Source organism: Acinonyx jubatus, chromosome C2 (genome assembly GCF_027475565.1).
Source record: "Acinonyx jubatus isolate Ajub_Pintada_27869175 chromosome C2, VMU_Ajub_asm_v1.0, whole genome shotgun sequence".
Taxonomy (NCBI): domain Eukaryota; kingdom Metazoa; phylum Chordata; class Mammalia; order Carnivora; family Felidae; genus Acinonyx; species Acinonyx jubatus.
Window position 1 is genome coordinate 69,534,685 of NC_069384.1, and position 22,664 is coordinate 69,557,348.

A 22,664-nucleotide genomic window follows, 5' to 3' on the forward strand; every position below is an offset into this window, starting at 1 on the left:
ACTAACCTTAGAAACTTGTGAATGTGGCCTTATTTGGGAAATAGGTCTTTGCAGATATAATTAAGTTAAGGATCTCCAGATGGGATCATCTCGGATTATCCAAACTGGACCATTTCCAGTGACAAGTTGTCCTCCTGAGTTTCTCACAGAGGAGAGGTAAGAGGAGGAGAAGGCCATGTGACCACAGAGGCAAAGGTGGGAGCAATGTGGCCACCAGCCAAGGAACACCAGGAGCCACCAGAAGCTGGAAGAGACTAGGAAGTGTTCTCCTCTAGAGACTTGGGAGGGGGTGTGCCCCTCCAACACCTCGCTCTTCCACCTCTGGCCTCGAGAACCATGAGCTGCTATATTTCTGTTGCTTTAAGCCACCCAGTTTGCGGTGGTTTGTTAAGGCAGCCCCAGGAACTAAGACATAGAGTAAGCTTAGTTTCAGGAGAAGCTGAAGATATACAAACAAGAAAGCAATCAGAGTATGCAATTTGGCTCAAAAATGAGTATCTTTATGTATATGTATTACTTTAACTACACATAAAAATTAATTTTAAAAGAACAAATGACATATTAGAAAAAACTTTTCAACATATACAACAAACACTGTCTAACACTAATAAAAGCTAACCAGGTATTTGTTTTATTTTAAATTAATTGTGAAGGCAGAAGAGTTACAAATCATTGAAAAGGAAGATAGCACAAAGGAACAATAGGGAAAGATTATAAATAATTCAAAGAAAATAAATATAAATGGCAATAAAAATATGAATAAAATAATTCTCGTTAATGATTTCAGAAAAATTAATTTTTTTAAAGGAGCACAATTTTTGCCCATCATTTCTTGCCAGAAATTTAAAAAAATGAACATATCTAATATTGTTCAGGGTATGGGGAATCAATAACTCTTACACACTGTCAGTGAGAGTTCAAAATGGAACAACTTTATGAGAAGCCAGTTTGGCAGCACATAATAAAATTAAAAAAAAAATCTTTTAATGTTTATTTTTGAGAGAGAGACAGAATGGGGGAGGGGCAGAGACAGAGGCAGACACAGAATCCAAAGCAGGCTCCAGGCTCTGAGCTGTCAGCACAGAGCCCTACACAGGGCTCAAACTCACAGACTGCGAGATCATGACCTGAGCCAAAGTTGGACACTTAACTGACTGAGCCACCCAGACGCCCCAGAACCTATCAAAATTTAAAATATTCTTGAGCTTTGTCCTATTAATTCTATTTACAACCCTTGATCCTATAGAAATAAGCTTTAAATTTTGCACAACGATATTCATGTCAGCAATACTTCTAGTCGCAACAAACTAGAAAAAAACTAAATATCCATTAATAAACAAATGTTTAAATATAAAGTATTTTCAGCTTATTATATGGAATACTATTTAAGTGTCAAGAAAAGAATGAGGGAATCCCAAATGTACTGACATTACAGTCATGATGTCCATAATATATTATTGAGTACAAGAGGAAAAATAGCAGGGCGCCTGGGTGGCTCAGTCGATTAAGCGTCCGACTTCAGCTCAGGTCATGATCTCATGGCTCGTGAGTTTGAGTCCCGCGTCGGGCTCTGTGCTGACAGCTCAGAGCCTGGAGCCTGCTTTGGATTCTGTGTCTCCCTCTCACTCTGCCCCTAACCCACTCGCATTCTGTCTCTGTCTTTCTCAAAAATAAATAAACATTAAAAAAAAAAAAGAGGAAAAATAGTAGAACAACAGAATTTAAGCACATTTTTACAAAGAACTACGTTATATGTGTTTATGTACATGCACATGCACTTGAAAATAGACTGGAAAGATATTTACCAATCTCCCTCTGGGGAGCAGGAGCAGAAGAAGAGAGTAGGGGAGGGAACTTCCACTTTTTATTTTATATTTCAATATTTTTAAAATTCTTATAAAACATTTGTCTCTGAAATAAAGGGGAAATATAATTTCACTTAAGTGTACTTAAATTTTTTTTTTCTGATTTTAAAATGAACTGTTATGGTTTAAAGTGTGTCTTCAAATTCTTTGACACGTCTCCATTCAAAATTATAGAAACTAATTTCCCTCCCTTTGAAGAGGACCAAACTAAGTGATTCACTTCTAACAAAGAGACTATGGCGGAAGTAGGGCTCTGTGACTTCTGAAGCTAGATCATGTGAAGGACAGAGCGTGCGCTCTCTCTCCTTCTTGTTCCCTCTGATTGCTCTCAGGGAGGCTGGCCACTGCATGACTTGGGGACACGTAAGCAGCTTTCAGGAAAGGACAACATGGAGGAGGAGGGAGGCCTCCCTCCAAAAACCAACCCCAACTTGCCAGCCAGCTCCTCCAGCCCTGGTCAAGCTTTTAGGCAGCTGCCGCCCCTGCTGACGTCTGACTGAGCCTCATGAGAAACCTTGAGCCAGAACCACCAGCAATGCCGTAGCTAAGTTCCTAGCCCACAGAAAAGGCAAGAAATAATAAATGTTGATTGTTGTCTTATGCCACTAACTTTTGGGGTGATGTATTTGACAGCAGTATATAAGGAATGCCTGTACCAAGCTCCCTGGGGAGGGCAGAGGTGTGAAAATGAAGTGTGGTCTTACTTTCCACGTTCTTACTTTATACATTCCAGGACTGTTTAGATTTTTTTCTAGTTAGCCTTTTATATTTAAATAAAGAGACAGAAATAAAGTTAGCCTTAAGTGTATTTTTAAAACATTCCTTCCCTGATTTTAAACATAACACAAAAGAAAATGGACAAAGTTGCAGGTCTGACACCAGCCAACCCCAGCCCTCCCTAGAAAGTAGCAATAACCAAGCCAGTGTGGTATTGGAGAACAAGCAAAGAGCACTAGAACAGAGCAGGGAGCCCAGAAATAGACACACACAGATACAGTCAACAGATCTCTGACAAAGGAGCAAAGGCAGCGTGGTCTTTTAAAAAATGGTGCAACACCAGGGCAGGCACATGCAAAAGCAAATCTGGACATTGACCTTACACAGTACACAAAATTGACTCAAAACAGATTACAGATTTAAACGTAAAACACAAAACTGTAAAAAGTCTAGAAGATAACATAGGAGACAATCTACATGACCTTTGATTTAATCATGAGTTTTTTAGGTACAACACCAAAAGCATGATCCATGAAAGAAAAATATTGATGTTAGATTTCATGACAATTAAAAACTTCAGCTCAGCAAAAGACATTGTTAAAAGAATAAAAAGATGGGGCACCTGGGTGGCTCAGTCGGTTAAGCGTCCGACTCTTGATTTTGGCTCAGGTAATGATCTTACGATTTGTGAGTTCGAGCCTCACGTGGGGCTCCAGGCTGACAGCGCTGAGTCTGCTTGGGATTCTCTCTCTCTCTTCCTCTCTCTCTCTCTGCCCCTCCCCTGCTCTCTCTCTCAAAATAAATTAATAAAAACTTAAAAAAAATAAAGTATTAAATGTAAAAAGACTATCAATATAGAATTATATATATATATTAATAAAAACTTTATAAAAATAAAGTATTAAACGTAAAAAGACTATCAATATAGAATTCTATATCTATCAATATAGAATTATATATAAGGAAAGTCCTGGCTCGGTCAGGTAAGTGTCTGACTTTGGCTCAGGTCATGATCTCACAGCTTGTGAGTTTAAGCCCCACATTAGGCTCCATGCTGACAGCTCAGCGCCTGGAGTCTGCTTTGGATTCTGTGTCTCCCTCTCTCTCTGCCCCTCCCGCAGCTTGTGCTCTTTCTGCCTCTCAAAAATAAACATTAAAAAAATTTATTTTAAGAATAAAAAGATAAGCCATGGACCGGGAGAAAATATTTACAAGACCTACAGGTGATAAAGGGTTTGTGTCCAAAATATACACAGAATTCTTAAAACTCAGCAATAAGAAAACAACCAGATTAAAAAATGGTCAAAAGACCTGAACAGACACCTCACCAAAGATGACATACAGATATCAAATAAACATATGAAAAGATGCTTAATATTATATGTGATTACTGAATTTCAAATTCAAATAACGAGATACTACTATTAGAGAGAGAGATACATATCAGAGTGTTTAACATCCAACACACTGACAACACCAAACACTGGTGACAATGTGGAGCAACAGGAACTCTCACCAGCTGCTGGTGGGGATACAAAATGGCACAGCCATTTGGGAAGGCAGTTTGGCAGTTTCTTAGAGAGGTAAACATAGTCTTACTGTATGACCCAGCATTCGTGCTCCTAGGTATTTATTCAAATGGGTTAAAAAGTTGTATCTTCAACAAAACCTGCACACAAATGTTTACAGACATTTTATTCATAATTGCCAAAAGATGGAATCAACCAAAATGTCCTTTAATTAGGTGAATGGATTAAAAAAAAAAAAACTGAGTTACAACTACACAATGAAATATTCAGTGACAAAAAGGCATGAACTAGCGAGTCACAAAAAGGCACAGAGAACCCTTGAATGCATTTGCTTAGTGAAAGAAGTGAGTCTGAAAAGGCTACATACCATATGATTCCAACTCTAGGAAAGGCAAAACAAGAGAGGGAAAGAGTAAGATCAGTGGTTGTCAAGAGTTCAAGGGTGGGAGGAAGGAGGAATGAACAAGTGGAGCACAGGAATTTCTGACACCTTAAAACTATTCTCTATGACACTGTAATGGTGGATACACATTATTATTGTAAGAGCTCACAGAACTGCACAACACAAAGGGTGAATCGTACTCTAAACCATGGACTTCAGGTACCAATAAGGTATCAACATTGGTTCATCACTTGTAATGAACATGCCACAGTAATGAGAGATATTGATAAGAGGGGGAACAGAAGTGGGGAAAGGAGAGGGAAAAGATATGGGGACCTCTGCACCATCTGCTCAATTTTCCATAAACCTAAAACTGCCCTAAAAAATTCAATCTATTAGGGGCACCTGGGTGGCTCAGTCAGTTAAGCATCTGACTCTTGGTTTTGGCTCTCAGGTTGTGATCTCACAGTTCATGAGATTGAGCCCCGTGATAGGCTCTGTGTTGACAGTGTGGAGCCTGCTTGGGATTCTGTCTCCCTTTCTCTCTCTGCACACCCCTTTCACAAAATAAATAAATAAATAAACTTAAAAAAATACAGTCTATTAATTTTTTAAGTAGCACTAACCAACTAATGGAAAAGGATAACGCCGCCACCCATAACCTCAGCAGAAAGACAGCCACTGCTGACACTTAGGTATAGTTCCTTCCAGTCCTTTTTCCAGCCTTTTTTCAAATGTCTATGTGCATGTCGTTTTTCCAAAGGGCTGAAATCATTCTGCTAAATGCATTCTGAAGGTTTATGATCTAGTTTTAGTTTGGATTTTTAACTGCAAAGAAAGTAGCCCATATAAAACATCAGTGATACCAAAAACAGATTTGAGAGGGGCCAGTTGCCATGGAAATGATTGAAAATAAATTTCACTTCACACTACACCCTGCTAATGCACTGACCAGAAAGAAGGAGAAATACTTGGAGTAACAGAAGAGCAGCCAAGATAGCTTCTAATCGAGAAGAAGGAAAACACATCGGCCTAGTGAGGTTTCAAAGAGGCTAGAAGCATCAACCTGCAATTTAATTAATTAAGCTTTTTCAGCAACCATGCTGATGGAGGGAGAAAGCACCCAGGAATGGGAGACTGGAGTGGACCCCCTCGCCCCCACTGACAGTTAGTTTTACAGCCAAACAGCCAGCAGGTCTCCCTCCGGATGTGGGCTTGTCTCTGCAGTTGGTGCAAGGCCAGGAAACAAATCATTCCTCCCCTGCGATGGAGATGCTCCAAGTGTTTAGCAAGCTGCAAGGCCCAGGCGCCAAGTGATCGGTTTGGACACTGCACTGGCTCTTAACATTGGAGCAGGTCCTGGGGCAGCCCTCCTGCACAGGGCTTTTAACCCTTTAGATGCTGGGTCATGGGCAGTCTGGAGGTTCTGGGGCAGGGATCAGGATGTCAGAGTGCAGGGGGCATATTTGAACATATGAAAAATAAGGCCAGGGTAGCGTGTACCAACTGAATTCTGAACTTCCTGCAACCAACATCTTTATGAAAGACAAGACTATTTAGAACACGCGAGGGCAGCCCTCACGGGGAAAGCAGAGCTATTATCACCAAAAGGCAGCTGGTGGTGTAAAGACAGACGTCGCTTCCTACCTAGGAAACAGCGCGACTACATATGTGAATAGATCCAGTTTCATTCCCAGCTCTGCCACGGATCACCATGAGTGATATACTCCCCAGTTTCCTCATCTGTAAAATGGGTATAACTGTTCTTCTTTCATTTCCTAACTAGGAAACAGCACGACTACATATGTGAATAGATCCAGTTTCATTCCCAGCTCTGCCACGGATCACCATGAGTGATATAATCCCCAGTTTCCTCATCTGTAAAATGGGTATAACTGTTCTTCTCTCATGGGTTATGGTAAGGATTCCGCGAGCTAAGTCATGTGCAGTGCTAAGCACCAGGCCTGGCACAAAGCAGGCGCTCGCCCCCACCATCACAGGCACTTGTGCTGCAGGTCTGTTTCTTTTCTTCTCTTTTCTATCATAGAGGATGGCCCCATTTCCCTTTCCCTATCCAGATTCCAATGTAGATGCCTGGCCACTGTTGCCATAAAAAGCCAGAGTCACCGAAGTGTGAAATATCAGGCAGTTATCTTTTTTCTAAGGCACCCATGAACAGCCCTGTACTCTGGAGAGGAACAAAGACTTCTGATGCCAAACCAACCCAGACCACAAAGCTATACCCTTACAGACACTGTGGGCAACAGCATCCCACTCAAAGCATAAGGATTGAGGATTATAGCTGCCAAGCATCCTCCAGGCCCAGGAAAAGCCAGGGTTAAACAGTGGTCCATCCGTTACCGACATGTGACACCATTTCCAAATGGTCCAGAATACACCTGCTGTTTATTCTCCTTCTTTAAGCTTAGTTAATGGACTTATGTTCTTATTTTGAAAGAAAATGTACTATTAAAGAAACTGTAGGTGATCAACCTATATCTGTTCCCATCTCCCACAAATGACAGTTGGTAGCATTTGTAATATTTGCATCAAGTCCTTTTAACATAAAAGAGGGGCGCCCGGGTGGCACAGTCAGTTAAGCGTCCGACTCCTGACTTTGGCTCAGGTCATGATCTCACGGTTTGTGGGCTCGAGCCCCATGTCGAGCTCCATGCTGGGCATAAAGCCTACTTGAGATTCTCTCTCTCTCCCTCTCCCTCTGCCCCTCCCCCACCGGCACACATGTGTGCATGTGCGAGCTCTCTCTCTCTGTCTCTAAAATAAAAAATAGGGGCGCCTGGGTGGCTCAGTCGGTTAAGCGTCCGACTTCGGCTCAGGTTATGATCTCGCGGTCCGTGAGTTCGAGCCCCGCGTCGGGCTCTGTGCTGACGGCTCGGAGCCTGGAGCCCGTTTTGGATTCTGTGTCTCCCTCTCTCTCTGCCCCTCCCCTGTTCATGCTCTGTCTCTCTCTGTCTCAAAAATAATAAATAAACGTTAAAAAAATTAAAAATAAATAAATAAGTGAAACAAAAGAAATAAAATATGACACACAAAATTAAAATCTATCTTCTTACCTACTTTCAAATCTATTTCCTGCCCACTCTCCCAATCACTGTTAATGAATTTAATCTTTATCTAGTCCAGTTCTACTTTATTCTTTGTTTTAAATGTTCCTATTTTCTTTTAACAGAAAGAAAATAAAAAGGAATGTGGAAAATATGCTAAATGAAAATGCCTATGTGAGGAGGGGCTTTCGGGCCTCTGCAGCCAAGATACATCCACTCACCTGCTCCAGGAACAGCACACTCCTGGTAGGTAAAGCTTATGGGGAGGTAGTCCTGCAAACTCACATCAACACACATCTAGAAAGCAGTGCAGACCCCTAGAAGACCCCATCCACTCAACTCCCAAAGGCTTACCTGGGTCCAGGTGTGTGAAAGAGCCCACCACGAAGTCCAGTGTGGACACGGCCAGCAGGAACAGCAGCAGCAGCTGGAGGCGGATTATCCATTTGACACCTGCTAGGTTAATCCCCAGCAAGGCCAGATGCACTGCCACCGAAATTCCTCGCACGGCCCAGATACTCCTGAGGCTCAGCAAATCGGAGATGGACTCAGCAAAGCCGGTGATGTACATGGCCCCTGCGACACACTGACAGGCAAGCAAGGTGGGAAGAGTTGGCAAGAGAACAGAGAATCAGGAACCCGTGGGTCAGACCCGCCCAGCACTGAGGGTTGCACCCACCCTCATCAGGGCTCAGCACCTGGGAACCAACATGGGGGAGGGGTCAGCGAGCCCTTCCTGGCCATGCCCTCTGCCTCTGGCCCCATTTCTTCTCATCTACGTCTCTACCATCACCCAGAGGGGAGCACAAATGCCAGTCAGTAGTGACTAAGATGAGAAGGAGGGAGATGGGACTCGGGGCCAAAGAGCACTCTGGACTTCTCTGTCTGAGTTATTCAAGAGCTACACAGAATAGAAGCACACAGGGGGTCCCCTCGCAGAGCCTAAGAAAGGCACTAACGCAAACCCCGGTTTTTTCTCCACTTCTTTGTAGGTTACTATTATTAAAAAAAAAAAAAATTACCTGAAACTTAGAATAAGAAAAAAAAGTGGGCAGCAAATCCTTTCAATGTCATATGGAACAAAGGCTACCCAAGGACTGGCTAGGTGAATGTACTTAGTTCTACTCATTGTTTACTATTGATTAAACGTGTTAAATGTCCCAGACTTTATGAAGTTACTGTCCATTTATAGATTTTTTTTTTCCCAGCAGAGATGCAAATAGCTTCTGTCCAGTGGAACAGACAATCCAAAAGATTCGGTTTCTTATCCTGTAAGACATTAACCAATTTTGTATCAGCAATCTTATCCTTACATTTATTTATGAAATTGCTTCACCAGGAACTAGGTACATATCACTGGCTCCTCCATTAATTAATTAGTTAAAAAAAAATCTTTGGTCCATGTATATTTTATATTTGCCTGAAAGTCATGATTTTATCTTTGAAAAAAATATTTAAGGGGCACCTGGGTGGTTCAGTGGGTTAAGCATCTGACTTTAACTCAGGTCATGATCTCGTGGTTCATGAGTTTGAGCCCCATGTGGGGCTCTGTGCTGACAGCTCAGAGCCTGGAGCCTGCTTAGGATCCTGTGTCTCCCTCTCTCTCTCTGCTCGTGCTCTGTCTCGAGAGAATATATATATATATATATACACATATATGTGTGTGTGAGTGTGTGTGTGTGTGTGTGTGTGTTTAAAACTCAACTTCAAATAAATATTTGAAAATAACACCAACCTCACTTTTCATAATTCCTCAGCACCCTTCTCACCATCAGGCTTGATCCTTCCCCACCCCCAGGCCACTGGGTCATGGTCATCACTGTGCTCTGTTCCCATTGTTCTCTCAGGAAACAAATTCTTCTTGGGCCTCAGTCAAGTTCCTCCTCCATGAAGCCTTTCCTCATCCCCCTTTTCTGAATAAATATTATGCTTACTGCCAGTAAGTAATGCAATTAATTAGCTGGGTCACTAGTCTATTCTTAGTTCATGCATATAAGCTTGTCCCCTACCCCAAGCCACCAAGAATGCAAACATCCTAGAAAACAAAAATGTTTATGCTGATCATACCTCTTCAAAGCCCCTACATTTGCTAACTATGTTGCAAACATTCAACAGATATTTTGTGATATGTTGACTGTATGAAAAGAGTTCTGGGAAGCGGGTACCATTAATTTCCTGCTTTTTTAGGTAAAGACCAGAAGGGCGATATAATTTCTGTACTGGAGAGGAGCTCAGGAAGGAGGTCCCATTCTTCACTGAGATCAGCTCATTTTGCTACTAGACATATACCATCATTGTCAATGTCCCCCAAACTTACACTAGGCATTTCTGTCTATATTGGAGTGGGGAGGGGGGAGTCCAATAAATGTAAGCAGAAGGAAAGTCATCCTTGAGAGAGAGAGAGAGATGACAGAGAAACATCACCTCATGACTCAAACTTACACTTGGCTAAATAACAAGAGTGTGACAGGCATAAGGATGCTGCTATTCTGTCACTATCTGGCCAGGTCAACAGGACTCTGCATGGCCAGATATATCAGAATTTAAAAAAACAAATGGTAACAATGCGGTGATCATCATCACCTTCCCAGGTGTCTGACACCTCACATGTGCAGAGGGTGACACCAGAACTGGAATGCAACCATTTGCATCTGGAGCTTCCAAACCCACCATTTTCCTTTTCTAGCTGGTGAACAGAATTTGCTCAAATGAAGTGGGCCAAGCAGTAAAGACTGCCTTTGTCTCCAGTGGCTCCAGTAGAGTCCCTCTCTCCAATTCATAGCTAAAATTACTTTTTAGCCCGAAGATGCTAGGAACAAAACATAAAGGAGAGAAGCCTGTGGAGGCTGTGTGAAAGGACATGGTGGTTAGGAGCATGGACTGTGAAATCAGACCAGGGCCAAATGCTGTGGCTCCCAGGTTTAGCTGTGTGACTTGGGAAAGTGTTTTAAGCTCTCTGTGCTTCATTTCCTCATCTGTGAAATACAAATAATAATAATAATAGTACTTGCTTCAAAAGTTATTGTGAGGGGACACCTGGCTGGCTTAGTTGGTTGAGCGTCCAGCTCTTGGTTTTGGCTCAGGTTGTGACCTCATGGTTCTCGAGTTCGAGCCCCGCATTGGGCTCCACATTGACAGTGTGTAGCCTGCTTGGGTTTCTCTCCCTCTCTCTCTGCCCCTCCCCCACTCGCACTCTCTCTCTTTCAAAATAAATGAAGTCAAGGAAAAAAGAAGTTACTGTAATGGTGAAATAAGATAATTTATGTAAGTTCTTAGAACAGTATCTGGCTCATAGTTTGAGTTATAGAGATACTAGCTATTGGCCTTATCATTTTTACTGTACTATTATTAGCTACTGAAAAAGAAGAAACAGTAGTTAGCCATGAATTTCATAAAATACTTTGTTAATGTTAAATAGATGATGGTATTGTCACTGGAAATTTGCAATGTAACTTATAAATAAGGATTCTTAAAACTGAAAAGACTTACTATGAAGGAAACCAATAACAACCACAAATTAAACCGTCTTCTCAAAATCTAAGAGCTTTGGGGTAAGAGGTGAGGGTATTTATGGAATGTGGGGGAGTCAAAGTGTCATAGAGATTTCATATTTGGTAGGCGGATGAACATAGTAAGCAATGCTGCTCGGTTGAGAACTATAGGAAAAGTATAATTATGGCTTTTCTAAGGGTGGACTATAACTCTTCTCAGAACAAAAAGCACAGTAGAACTTCCAAATCAGCAAGGGGAAAACATACAATAGAAATAAATTTGAGCCATGTTGGCAAAATAATGAGTTTTTTAAATTTCAAATGATCTAGAAAGTAATGAAAAGGAGAATATTATATCCTAAAACTTGAGAGGCACACTAATCCTGCATTCAGAAGGAAAAAAAAAGTATAACCCTAAATATTTTTATTAGTTAAAAAGGGCAGAAAAAAAATAAAATATTTAACTTAAGACATGATAAAAAAGACCAATATAAATAAAAAGATAGTAGGAAGAGGTATTTAATAAAAGGAAATATCAAATTAATAAAAGAAAAATAACAAAAGAAAGAATTCAGAGAATAAAAGCTAATCCTTTAAGAGAAGCCTGGCTGTCCCTGTCTGTGGAATATGTGACTCTTGATCTCGGGGTTGTGAGTTTGAGCCCCATGTTGGGTGTAGAGATTACTTAAAAATAAGATATTTAAAATAAAAATAACAGCTGATCCTTTAAGAGATAAATAAAATACATACACACCTAGCAGTCTGATTAAGAAAAGAAAAAATTACAGATTTTAGGAATGAGAAAAGAAATACAACTACTCTTATAGAAGAGAGTAAAATGATGACTACAGAAGACAAATGTGCCATGAATTATCGTACATTCATATTAGGCAATGCTAAGCTACTAGTTAAAAAGCACAGGTTTAGGGGCACCTGGGTGGCTCAGTCGGTTGAGCATCTGACTTTTGATTTTGGATCAAGTCATGATCTCATGGTTTGTGAGTTCAAGCCCCGCATGGGGCTCTGCACTGACAGTATGGAGCCTGCTTGGGATTCTCTCTCTCTCACTCTCTCTCTGCCCCTTTCCCACTTGTGTGAGCTTGCATGAGCTTCCACAGATGCACTCTCTCTCAAAATAAATAAACAGCTTTTTTCAAAAAAGCACAGGCTTTTTTGAAACACTGACCTCGAGGAATATCTATAACTTATTGTTAAGTGAGAAACACAAACCATGGAATAGAGTATAAACTCTGTCCCCATTTTTGTAAAAACAAGCAAGCACTTCAACAATCATGAATTCACATACATAAACACAGGGAAGGTGGCAGAAAAGGATGGTGGGTATTCACAATGGATACCTTAGGATGGGGAGGGAAATAAACTTTTTCTTTACATTATCGCTGATATGTTAACTAGTTACAATGAACATCATTTTGTAACTTTAAAAGAATTTTATAAAGGAAAAATAAAAACAAATATATTAAGATTTGCAGACTTTATGCAAATGCTACACTTAGGTACGGAGAGCACGGTGTGTCCAGGAAGCAAAGTTCCCCCCACACCTCTCTGCCCACTGAGCTTGACACCCCCACCCCAGAGGTATGGACAACACCACAGACCCCTCCCCAGAGAAGTCCAGCTACCCTCCCCTCCAACCATGAATACACCTCTTCACTGGAAAACATCCCTGTCGACTTGTTTAATGCATAAACACCCCCAGAGTTTATTATGTATATATTTTTAAAGTTTATTTATTTATTTTGAGAGAGAGAGAGAGAGAGAGAGAGAGAGAGAGCGAGCGCGCACAAGCGGGGAAAGGACAGAGAGAGGGAGAGAGAGAATCCCAGTGTGGGGCTCGAACTCACAAAACCGTGAGATCATGACCTGAGCAGAAATCAAGAGTCAGACACTTAACCAATTGAGCCTCTCAGGCACCCCTATTATAGTTTTTCAGTATTTTTATCACCTGTTAAAGTTTATAATCACAGACATTCCTTTTCCCTTTTCTTTCTAATCTTCTGCTGCAGGGAGCTGGGGGCGTCACCCACCATTTCATAGAGAGAAAATGACCTACTTTCAGGACAGAACACTTCCACTCCCAACGTGTTTATGTTACAACAACTGCACCTCACAATCATGGGCATTTTGTTTTTCATCTCTGGGTACCTACCTAACAGACCAGAGCTGCCCTCCACACCCCTCCTTTCTGACATGAAATCCTTGTTTAAAGTTCAAGCTGCTTGACTGCGTTAACTCCCACAACAAAACTCCAGCCCATATCAGGTCTATGAAAGTTTTCCAGTTCTCCATGGTTTTTGCACAGTCCAGCAAAGACCATGTAAAGCAGTAATTACAGACGCAACCATGCAGGTGAAAGCCGTATATTTTGGTATCTAGGGTAAGCAACCTCAAAGAAGCCCTCAGACCCAAAAGTGAATGGGGCAGAGGGAGCCTGGATGACTCAGTCAATTAAGCATCTGACTTCAGCTCAGGTCATGTCTCACAGTTCGTGGGTTTGAGCCCCGTGTCGAGCTCTGTGTTGACAGCTCAGAGCCTGGAGCCTGCTTCAGATTCTGTCTCTGTCTCTCTCTTGCCCCTCTCCCATTCTCTCTCTCTCTCTCTCCCCCCCCTCAAAAATAAATAAAACATTGAAAATTTTTTAAAAGTGAGTGGGGCATAGAGTGAGGAGGGGCTCCAGTTCACTGTTTCCTCCACTGGCCAAGGGGTCACCAACAACTCAGAGAGATGATGGGGAAGGATTTGGGAGGATGCAGGGCTATGAAAATATTTGCAAGCTTTAAAATGATTATTTTAAGTGTTTATAGTCTCTCTATTTTTTAAAGATTTTATTTTTAAGTAATCTGTACACCCAATATGAGGCTCAAACCCACAACCCTGAGATCAAGACCTTGCATGCTCCCTGACTCAGCCAGCCAGGTACCCTTATATTGTCTAAATTTTTATGCCTGAAACAAGTGTTAGCAAACTTTAACATGCTGGCCAAATCCTGCTTGCTGCCTGTTTTGGTAAAAAAGTTTTATAGGAACACAGCTAAGCCCAGTTTTTCATATCGACTATGGCAGCTTTTGAACTACAACAGCAGAATTGAATAGTTGTGACAGAGATATATGACTCATAAAAACCAAGATATTTACTATCTGGACCTTTATAGTGGAAGTCTGCTGACCCCTGCTCTAGGGCAAGCAGGCAATCTGCTCAGCAGTCATTAAAAATAAATGAGTGTATTCATGCCCTGGAATGACGGGGTTACAGGTCAGTAAGACCCAGGAATAGGGACCCTCAGAAACCCCAATTACACCCTGAAAGAAGGGTCTCGAGTCAGTGACCTAACCTTCCACCTTAAGAAACTAGAAAAAGAAGAGCAAACTAAACCCAAAGGAAGCAAGAGGAAGGAAATACTAAAGACTGGAGTAGGAATAAATTGGAGAGCAGAAAAAAAAAAAGAAAAACCAACAAAACCAAAACTTTCTTTAACTAGACTGACTGAAGAAAAAAAAAAGGGAGCAAGGTCTCAAATGATTAAAATCAGGAATGGAAGGGAAGCCATTACTACCAATCTTACAAGCACTAAAAAGATTATAAGGAATCTATGAATGATTTTACACCAATAAATTAAATAACAGAGATAAAATGGACAGATTCCTAGAAAGACACAAACTACCAAAACTGACTCAAGAAGAAATAGAAAATCAGATTTTGCCTATATAAGTGATTGAATTAGTTATCAAAACACTTCCTACAAAGAAAAGCCAGGGACCAGATGGTTTCACCACTAAGTTTTACCAAACATTTAAAGAAGGATTAACACTAATCCTTTAGAAACTCTTCTAAAAAATAGAAGAGGAGGGAACACCTCCCAACTCATTCTATTGGGCCAGCTTTATCATGAGACCAAAACTAGACAAAGAGATCACAAGAACACTACAGACCAATATCCCTCATGAATACATACCCCAAATCCTCAACAAAATCCTAGCGGAGTGAATCCAATAGCATATAAAAAGGGTTATGCAGCACCCACACCCTGATCAGAGAAGCCAGCCCAGGTCAGCAGCAGGCAAAGGAGAGGCGTACTGAAGACCCTGGCCAGAGGGGCTCTGGTGTTTCTCACCGAGACCCGAACAGAGAGCAAGCTAAGCGAGCGAGGGTGTAGATGGGGTGGCTGTTCGGCAGCAGCTGCCAGTGTGCAGAAAACACTTTTTCTGTGAACACCCTTCCTCTGAAGCAACCCACACACAGGAGACACGACATCCCAGCTTCCCCTCTACAGGGGCCCTTCGCTGGCCCCCGGTTTGGCGCTGGTCCCTGTCGTGGTATTTGCTGCTGCAGGTAAGCTTGCTTACCCAGAGAGCAGGGCTGCAACCTGGCTAGGAGACAGCGCAGAAGTAAAACATCGACAGACAAATCCCCAGGGTAATAAAGTAAACTAACCATTTATTTCTCACTCCCAAGCTACGAAGCTTAAAGATCTTTCTCCAGTAAAGGCAAGTGGCTTTAAGAGTGCAGTGACAATCTCTCTGCCTTTCATGCATGTCACACACACACACACACACACACACACACCCTTTGCGCTGTTGGAGAATCAGATGTAGTTATACTAAAATAACCCTGCTGAAAAAGAAAAGAACAAACGTATCCTTTCTTTGAGGAGACTCTTGTACCCTTAGACAAATTCTTTTCTTGAAACTGTGTTTTCAACCACCCACCACCCTTTGCACCATCATAAAAGCCTTTCTCAAGCCAAGAAGTGCTTACAAAGAGCTGCTTCTTAATGTCTGTCTTTGTTTCGTCCTCATTAGGTCACCATCCCTGTGTTTTAGCTAAGTAAGTCCCAGTGCTTCTCCCTGCTCACTAGTTTTCTGAGAGCCTGTGTCCACCCTGCTGCACCGCCCCCTCCTTCTCAGACAGGGCATCCACACACGGCTCTGGCCTCCTCGGCAAGGCCTTCAAGCTGTCAATGAGCCTGGAGCTCCAGCTCATTTGAGAAGTGCCCACGTCCAGGAAAGTCTTTTGGCACAAGTAAAATGTCCCTTCTTCAACACTAAAGTGCCCCAGGGACAGGGCCACCCAGCTGCCACCTGGGCTTGGGCCACTGTCATGCACTCCCCTCCCTACAATGGGCATCAAGAATAGTTCCAGCCAAGCCCTGAATTCCTGGGCAGATCAGGATGCCACAAGGCACCAGAGGTAGAAAGGAAGGAGCCCTGGACTCTGGGTCAGGGTCCTGGACAGTGGGCTAAGCTATGCCTCTGAGCTCCCTCTCAGAGCCCCAGTCTGCCCATCTATAAAATGGGCCCAGTTACCCCAACTTGCCTCTCCTCAGATCAAATGGGAACATGGATGAGAAGATGGTGGCAAACAGCCAAGTGAGGGAACAGATCCCATATGCTGATGGCCTCAGGGCAAAACTCCCCACCCCCAGCCCCCAGGCTCACCTGTCCAAACACGTACAGTAGCCCAATCGTGCCACCGGTCTGCCCACCAAGGACCGAGGAGATCATCGAGTAGACACCACCGCTGCCAACACCACAGTGCTCCCCAACACCGATGCCAGACAGCACGGTGATGAGGGCCACCAGGATGACGAAGGACACCAGAAACATGCCCATGAGCACTCCTGTATTTCCCTGCAGCAGAACAGCAAGAAGCAAGGTCAGGGGTTAGGACAGGGAGGCCCTGCCAGTCAGGCCCCTCCCAGGAGCACTAACCACCTCCCCTGACACCTCCAGAGCTGCAACAGGGGTCGGGGAGGAAGAGCTGGGTACCTGAAAAAGGACAGAGGCAGCCCACAAGCGTAGGGCCTGGAAGAAATTCCAGATGAAGGGAAACATCTTTGCTTCAAACTCTTCACTGACTTCCCACTGCCAATAGGGTAAAGTCAAAGCAACTGGATACCCTCATGAGGCCCCTCCCCATCCATCCCCTCCCCGCCCTCCAGTCTGTCTCATCCCTGTACCCTAGCAGGAAGTCACATGCTCTTCCCCACCACCCTCCTGGGCATGCCTTTCCTGCTCACTCCATCTCCTAGACAGCCTCACTCCATCTCATCCTTTTAAGTTAGGGGCCACCTCCTCCGGAAACCTGTCCCTGGAACCCTCCTCTGGTTTGTACAGTGCCCGGGCTTAGTACTTTCCACAGTACTTGTCAAGTACTGCTTCCAAGCCCATCTTTACCTCCAGGCTGTGAGTGCCAAGAGAGCAGGATGATGTTTTATCCAGTTATGCTTTATTCAGACAGTTTCTTATTTTGCTGATTTTATATTTTTAATGAAATTATAGAATTACTCTTTTCTTCCTTTGTGTTTTCAAATTGTTTGCATGTGATAATAAAATATCTTGCACCAATCTTTAAGTTTTCAGGCCAAAACTGCCACTTTAACATCTTCAAAATTATAAGTGTGTTATCAAATTATTCTTTAGAGTTCACATGGTCTATTTGAGACTCTGAGCATGACCTCTACTCACTCCAGCTTTATGCCACCTCCTAGAAGCTCTATCTTTTCTTTGCCATTTCACATTTGCCTTTTTTTCCCATGATCAAATATGATGTTTCAGGTAAAACGAATGTCAAAGCTGAAAAACAAGAGATCATTTCAGGGCAAAAGGATGCATTTGTGTGGCAGGCAGCTTCAAAGGCAGCCCCCCCATAACCCCCAGCCCCTGGCACACATGCCCCGTGTAACCTCCTCCCCTTGAGTTGGGGTTGGACCTGGTGACTCACTTCTAATGAACAGAACTCTGCAGGAGATCACTTCTGAGATGAGGATAGAAAAAGACCGTGGCTTTCATCTTGGGTGTACTCTCTCTCTCACTCTCTCTCTCTCTCCCTTAGACTGCTGGTCCCCGGGTAAGTGAGCTGCATGTAAGGAGGCAGCCCTAGGAAGAGGCCCACATAACAAGGCCAGCCAACAACTGCGCAAGTGATCTTGGAAACAGCTCCTCCTCTGGTAGAGCCTTCAGGTGGGAATGCAGTCCTGACTGAGAGCCTGCCTGTGACCCTGGGAGAGACTCTGAGCCAGCTAGGCTGCACTTGGATACCTGGACCACAGAAACTGTAAGATAATACATAAGATAATACACGTATTTGCCTCATGCTGGTAGGTACTGGACTAATTTGTTAAACAGCAAGAGAAAATGAATACAACTTGTACCTTCACTTTGCAGAGGGAACTGACACCTCTGGATAGTCATTTCTCCAAAAAATAACCCAGTGGGAGGGTTCAGAAGAAGCCCTTACAGACTTAAGAAACAAAATAGAGGGGCGCCTGGGTGGCTCAGTCCATTAAGCATCCAACTCTTGATCTCAGCTCAGGTCATGATCCCATAGTTCATGGGTTTGAGCACTGCATTGGGCTCTGCTCTGACAGTGTGGAGCTTGCTTGGGATTCTCTCTCCCTCTCTCTCTGCCCCTCCACTGCTCTCTCTTTCCCAAAATAAAAAAAAAAAAAGAATCAAAATAAAGAGAGCTGGGGTGCACCTAGCTGGCTGGCTCAGTCAGCAGAGCATGTGAATCTTGATCTTGGGGTTGTAAGTTTGAGCCCCATGATGAGCATAGAGACTACTTAAAAAAATAGAGAAAGCTTACCTCTTTCTCCTTTCTACAATTCCATAACTACCTTGTGTGAAGCAGAGCCCAGGGACCCAGCTGTCACTGGCTACACCTTCCTCTGCCACACAGCAGTCAGACTGATGGGCCTCCCTTGGACACAGGCTGGAGAGGTGCTGGGCAGTGAGGTGGCCCTTAGGAAGAGGTTAAAAACAGAGGTGGATCCCAGAAGCCTAAATCTGCCTGCACAACAAGGAGTCTGAGATGAAGGCTTTGTGTTTTTGTAAGCAGAAGGCCCTGTAAGTCTGGGAAGGGTGTAGGAGGCATAAATTCTTATAGCTACACTAGGGAGTTTGGCTGACCCTACTCTAAGCTTTCACATGTTAATTAAAAAAAAAAAAAAAAAAGTCACCCACCCCTGGGTGGGTCTGATTTTTAAAAAAATTTTTTTAACATTTATTTATTTTCAAGAGACAGAGACAGAGTGTGAGTGGGGGAGGGGCAGAGAGAGAGGGAGACCCAGAATCTGAAGTAGGCTCCAGACTGCAAAGCCCGAAGCAGGGCTCGAACCCACTAAACGTGAGATCATGACCCAAGCTGAAGTCAGACGCTTAACCGAGTGAGCCACCCAGGCGTAACCCAGGCCATGATTAAGGCTGAACCCCGAGCTAATGACCTAGGTAAAAGAGCTCAGGAAAGTCTGGCCTCACCTAGGCCTCCTGAGGGTTAAGAACCCCATACACCTTGTCACAGCTCAGCTTTCCTCCCCCAGAATTTGCCCATGCAATGGTTAATTTTCTGTGTTAACTTGGATAGAATATGGTGACCATATATTTAGTCAAACAGTAATCTAGATGTTGCTGTAAATGTAGTTTTTTTGTTTGTTTGTTTTTGTTTTAGCTGTGCTTAACATTTACAGTCAGTAGACTTTAAGTAAAAGAGATTACTGTCTAGGGGCACCTGGGTGGCTCAGTCAGTTAAGTGTCCAACTTCAGCTCAGGTTAGTGGGTTCAAGCCCCACGTCGGGCTCTGTGCTGACAACTCAGAGCCTGGAGCCTGCTTCGGATTCTGTGTCTCCCTCTCTCTCTCTCTGCCCCTCCATCACTCACACTCTGTCTCTCTCTGTCTCTTGAAAATAAATAAATGTTAAAAAAGAAAATTTTTTGTTAAAAAGAGATTACCGTCTATGCTGCCAAAGGGCCTCATCCAATCTGTTGGAAGGCCTTAACAGCAAAGACTGAGGTTTCCCAAAGAAGAAAGAATTCTGTAGCCAGACTGCAACACAGAAATTCCGCCGGTGCTCCCAGTCTTTGGATTCAAGCCTGCAACATCAATTCTTACCTGAGTCTCACTTGGACTCACCAGACCCCCCAGTCATATATATAGGACATCCTATATATCTCTTATAGATATATAGCTCCTGTTGGTTCTGCCTGTGTTCCCCTGAAGAACCCTGACTAGTATATTCCACACCTTGAATGACCCCCTCTCTCTTTCATCTATGCAACCCAGCTCACCTCTCAAAGCCTGGCTGAACCACACCTCTTCCAGGAAGCTTTCCTGGACACTTAGCCACCATATGTTTATAGCCTATTCCACTCCTGAGGTATTTAATACTGCTTTGAGAAACCACTTGGATTCCTGATGTGAAATCTACCCAGGACTGTTAGCTCACCAGAGGGAAGAACAGGGCCTTCTGTTTCATAATCCCATTGGTACCTTGTAGTGCCTGGAACACATTAGGTGCTCATCAATGACTCCTGACTGGCTAGCCTTTTGTTTCGAGCAGCCTGTTTAGTTTACTGGTGTCCCAGGAAGAAGGTGCCATGTAAGGGGTTCAGAACCCCTGCTCAGGACACACATCTGCTTGGAAGCTCCCAGGATGCCTTCGGAAAAGACACAAAGAAGAGGCCTTTGGTTTCTCCATGGAGGAAGCAAACGTACCCCCATGATCTCATGCACCTGTGATCAAGCACTGCCATGTGCAGCCTCTCACACAGGATCTGTGTGTGGTGGGACAAGGCAACCAGTGCCACCAGGAGGGCACCAGACAAGTTGAAAAATACCAGGAAAGCAGGAGAGGGTCACAAACCGGAGGCAAAACTGCCATCTGTCTGCTCTCTCTGATCCACCTCTACTCCCATCCATGATGTGCCCTGACTCACATTGCTCATATTTCTGTGCTCATATAACTTAAATCCATGGCGAGGCTCCCATTGGAGGCTTTGTCTGAGGCCTAGGTTCTCAGGATTCTCATTTAAATAGCAATGCTAGCTATATGTACTTGCTTCTTGTTTCATGTTTCTGGAGCATCCGTGCTTCAGGAATCTGTTGCCTGCCCTGTGGAATGCCCAAGAGTGCAGACCTTTCCATGTCACAAACTCACAAGAAACTCCAGGGCCACCAGCTCATCACTCACCACTAACCAGCCAGTCCTCAGGAAAAGGACAACCCCAAAAATGTTGATCATGCAGGATGTGAACACACCGTCCCAGGTCCCAAACAGCACTGGCTCCCACACAAACAGCTGGCTCTTCCACCAGGGCTGGGGCTGGGCCAGCGCCCCCTGAAAACAGAGCACACAGAATTCAGCATGCAGCGCTTCAGAGGGCCAGCAAGGGGAAGGGAAAGGAAGTAGAACAGGAGGTGGGTAGGAGAACTCCGCTCTGACATACATCCACCCTACTATGCCAGGGCAGGTGTGAATGTGCGCACAGTCTTGAAGATTGTTTCTGCAAAAGCGTCGCTGTTCTCTCCCGACAGTGATCCCTGTACCCACACAGGCACAGACTGGTTGCCCAGCAGGTCGGTTCCCTTCTGGCCACTCAGTAGACCACTCCCAGCACGGCTGCAGGTAGGCGTGGCCATGTGACTGAGTTCTGGCCTCTGGAAAATAGGTAGAAGTGTTGTGTGTCACTTCTAGGTGAGTGTGGGATTCTAAGTTCCAGCTTTCTGGATAAGGCCACTTTCCCTCCCAGTATCCCCGTCCCACCGGGATAGCAGCTTCCAGCAGTTACTAATCTTCGTGTAGACTTCCTTTATGCCTCTTGAGCCTCCGTCCCTAATACTGCTGTAATGAAATCTGCATATTAAATTACTTCCGTTTAAAATGCCTGGGGCACCTGGGTGGCTCAGTCATTTAAGTGTCCAACTTTGGCTCAGGTCATGATCTCCCAGTTTGTGGGTTCAAACCCCATATCAGGCTCTGTGCTGACAGCTCAGAGCCTGGAGCCTGCTTTGGATTCTGTGTCTCCCTCTCTCTGCCCCTCCCCTGCTCATACTTGCTCTCTCCCTCTCTCTCAAATAATTAAACATTTTTAAAGTTTTTTTTTAATGCCTGGAGCGGTCTCTGTTCTCTTGCCTGAACACCGGTGTTACGGTGATCTCTAAGCTCCATTCCATCCCACACCCCAGGATTCTAAGGCATCCTTTGGCAGCTGTGTAGAACCAGAGGCTTATTTATAAGCAGTTAAACAGATGCCTACCTTATTTTTCTAATTCAAAAATAACAAAGGCACTTTAACAAAACACTCAAATGGAAACTCTTTACTAAAAAGACTAAACCTTGTGGAAATACTAAAATGACTTGCAGAAAACTAGTAGCAGCTCATGTTGTGAGCTGCTCTTGCACAGGATAGTAGTCTAACTTCACACGTCACTAGTCTTCCAGTACCTCAAACTACCATAGCAGTGATCAGGGGTTCTCACCTTACAGGGACTAGGAAGTCCCAACTATGGACCGGTGTGGACAAGCAGTCTACCTGGAGCATGTATGTGATCTATAAGCACAGTGAGAAGGCAGAAAAGTTAAGACTACAGGAAATAAAATCTAAGGTCAGAGCTTCTGAATGGCTCAGAGCAAAGGATGTGCCCGTGATCGAGGACCCAAAGCTGAGGCCAACCGGCCTCGGTCAAAACAAAAGGAGAGGAGCCCAGCTCCTCTTCTCCTCTTGTAACATGCACCCACAGACCTAGAAAGGTCCTAAAAAAACCATCAGGGCAGTCAGTTAAGCCTTAAGCACCCCATGGGGTGGCATAACCCGCCAGTC

At 43.8% G+C, this 22,664-nt stretch overlaps 1 protein-coding gene across 8 annotated transcripts in view; it reads right to left on the reverse strand.

The window, feature by feature from the left end:
* SLC12A8 (solute carrier family 12 member 8) overlaps nucleotides 1–22,664 on the reverse strand; it is a 139,338-nt gene that overhangs the window by 93,685 nt on the left and 22,989 nt on the right. For 6 of the 8 annotated variants that reach the window (XM_053220970.1, XM_053220971.1, XM_053220967.1 and 3 more), the window contains exons 3-5: nucleotides 21,035–21,181; nucleotides 16,506–16,697; nucleotides 7,913–8,144 (exon numbers count right to left, since the gene is read on the reverse strand). In XM_053220970.1, the coding sequence (XP_053076945.1) occupies nucleotides 7,913–8,144; nucleotides 16,506–16,697; nucleotides 21,035–21,181 (571 nt within the window). The remainder of the gene's footprint in view (nucleotides 1–7,912; nucleotides 8,145–16,505; nucleotides 16,698–21,034; nucleotides 21,182–22,664) is intronic. The other 2 variants (XM_053220969.1, XM_053220968.1) reach the window with 1 other exon arrangement.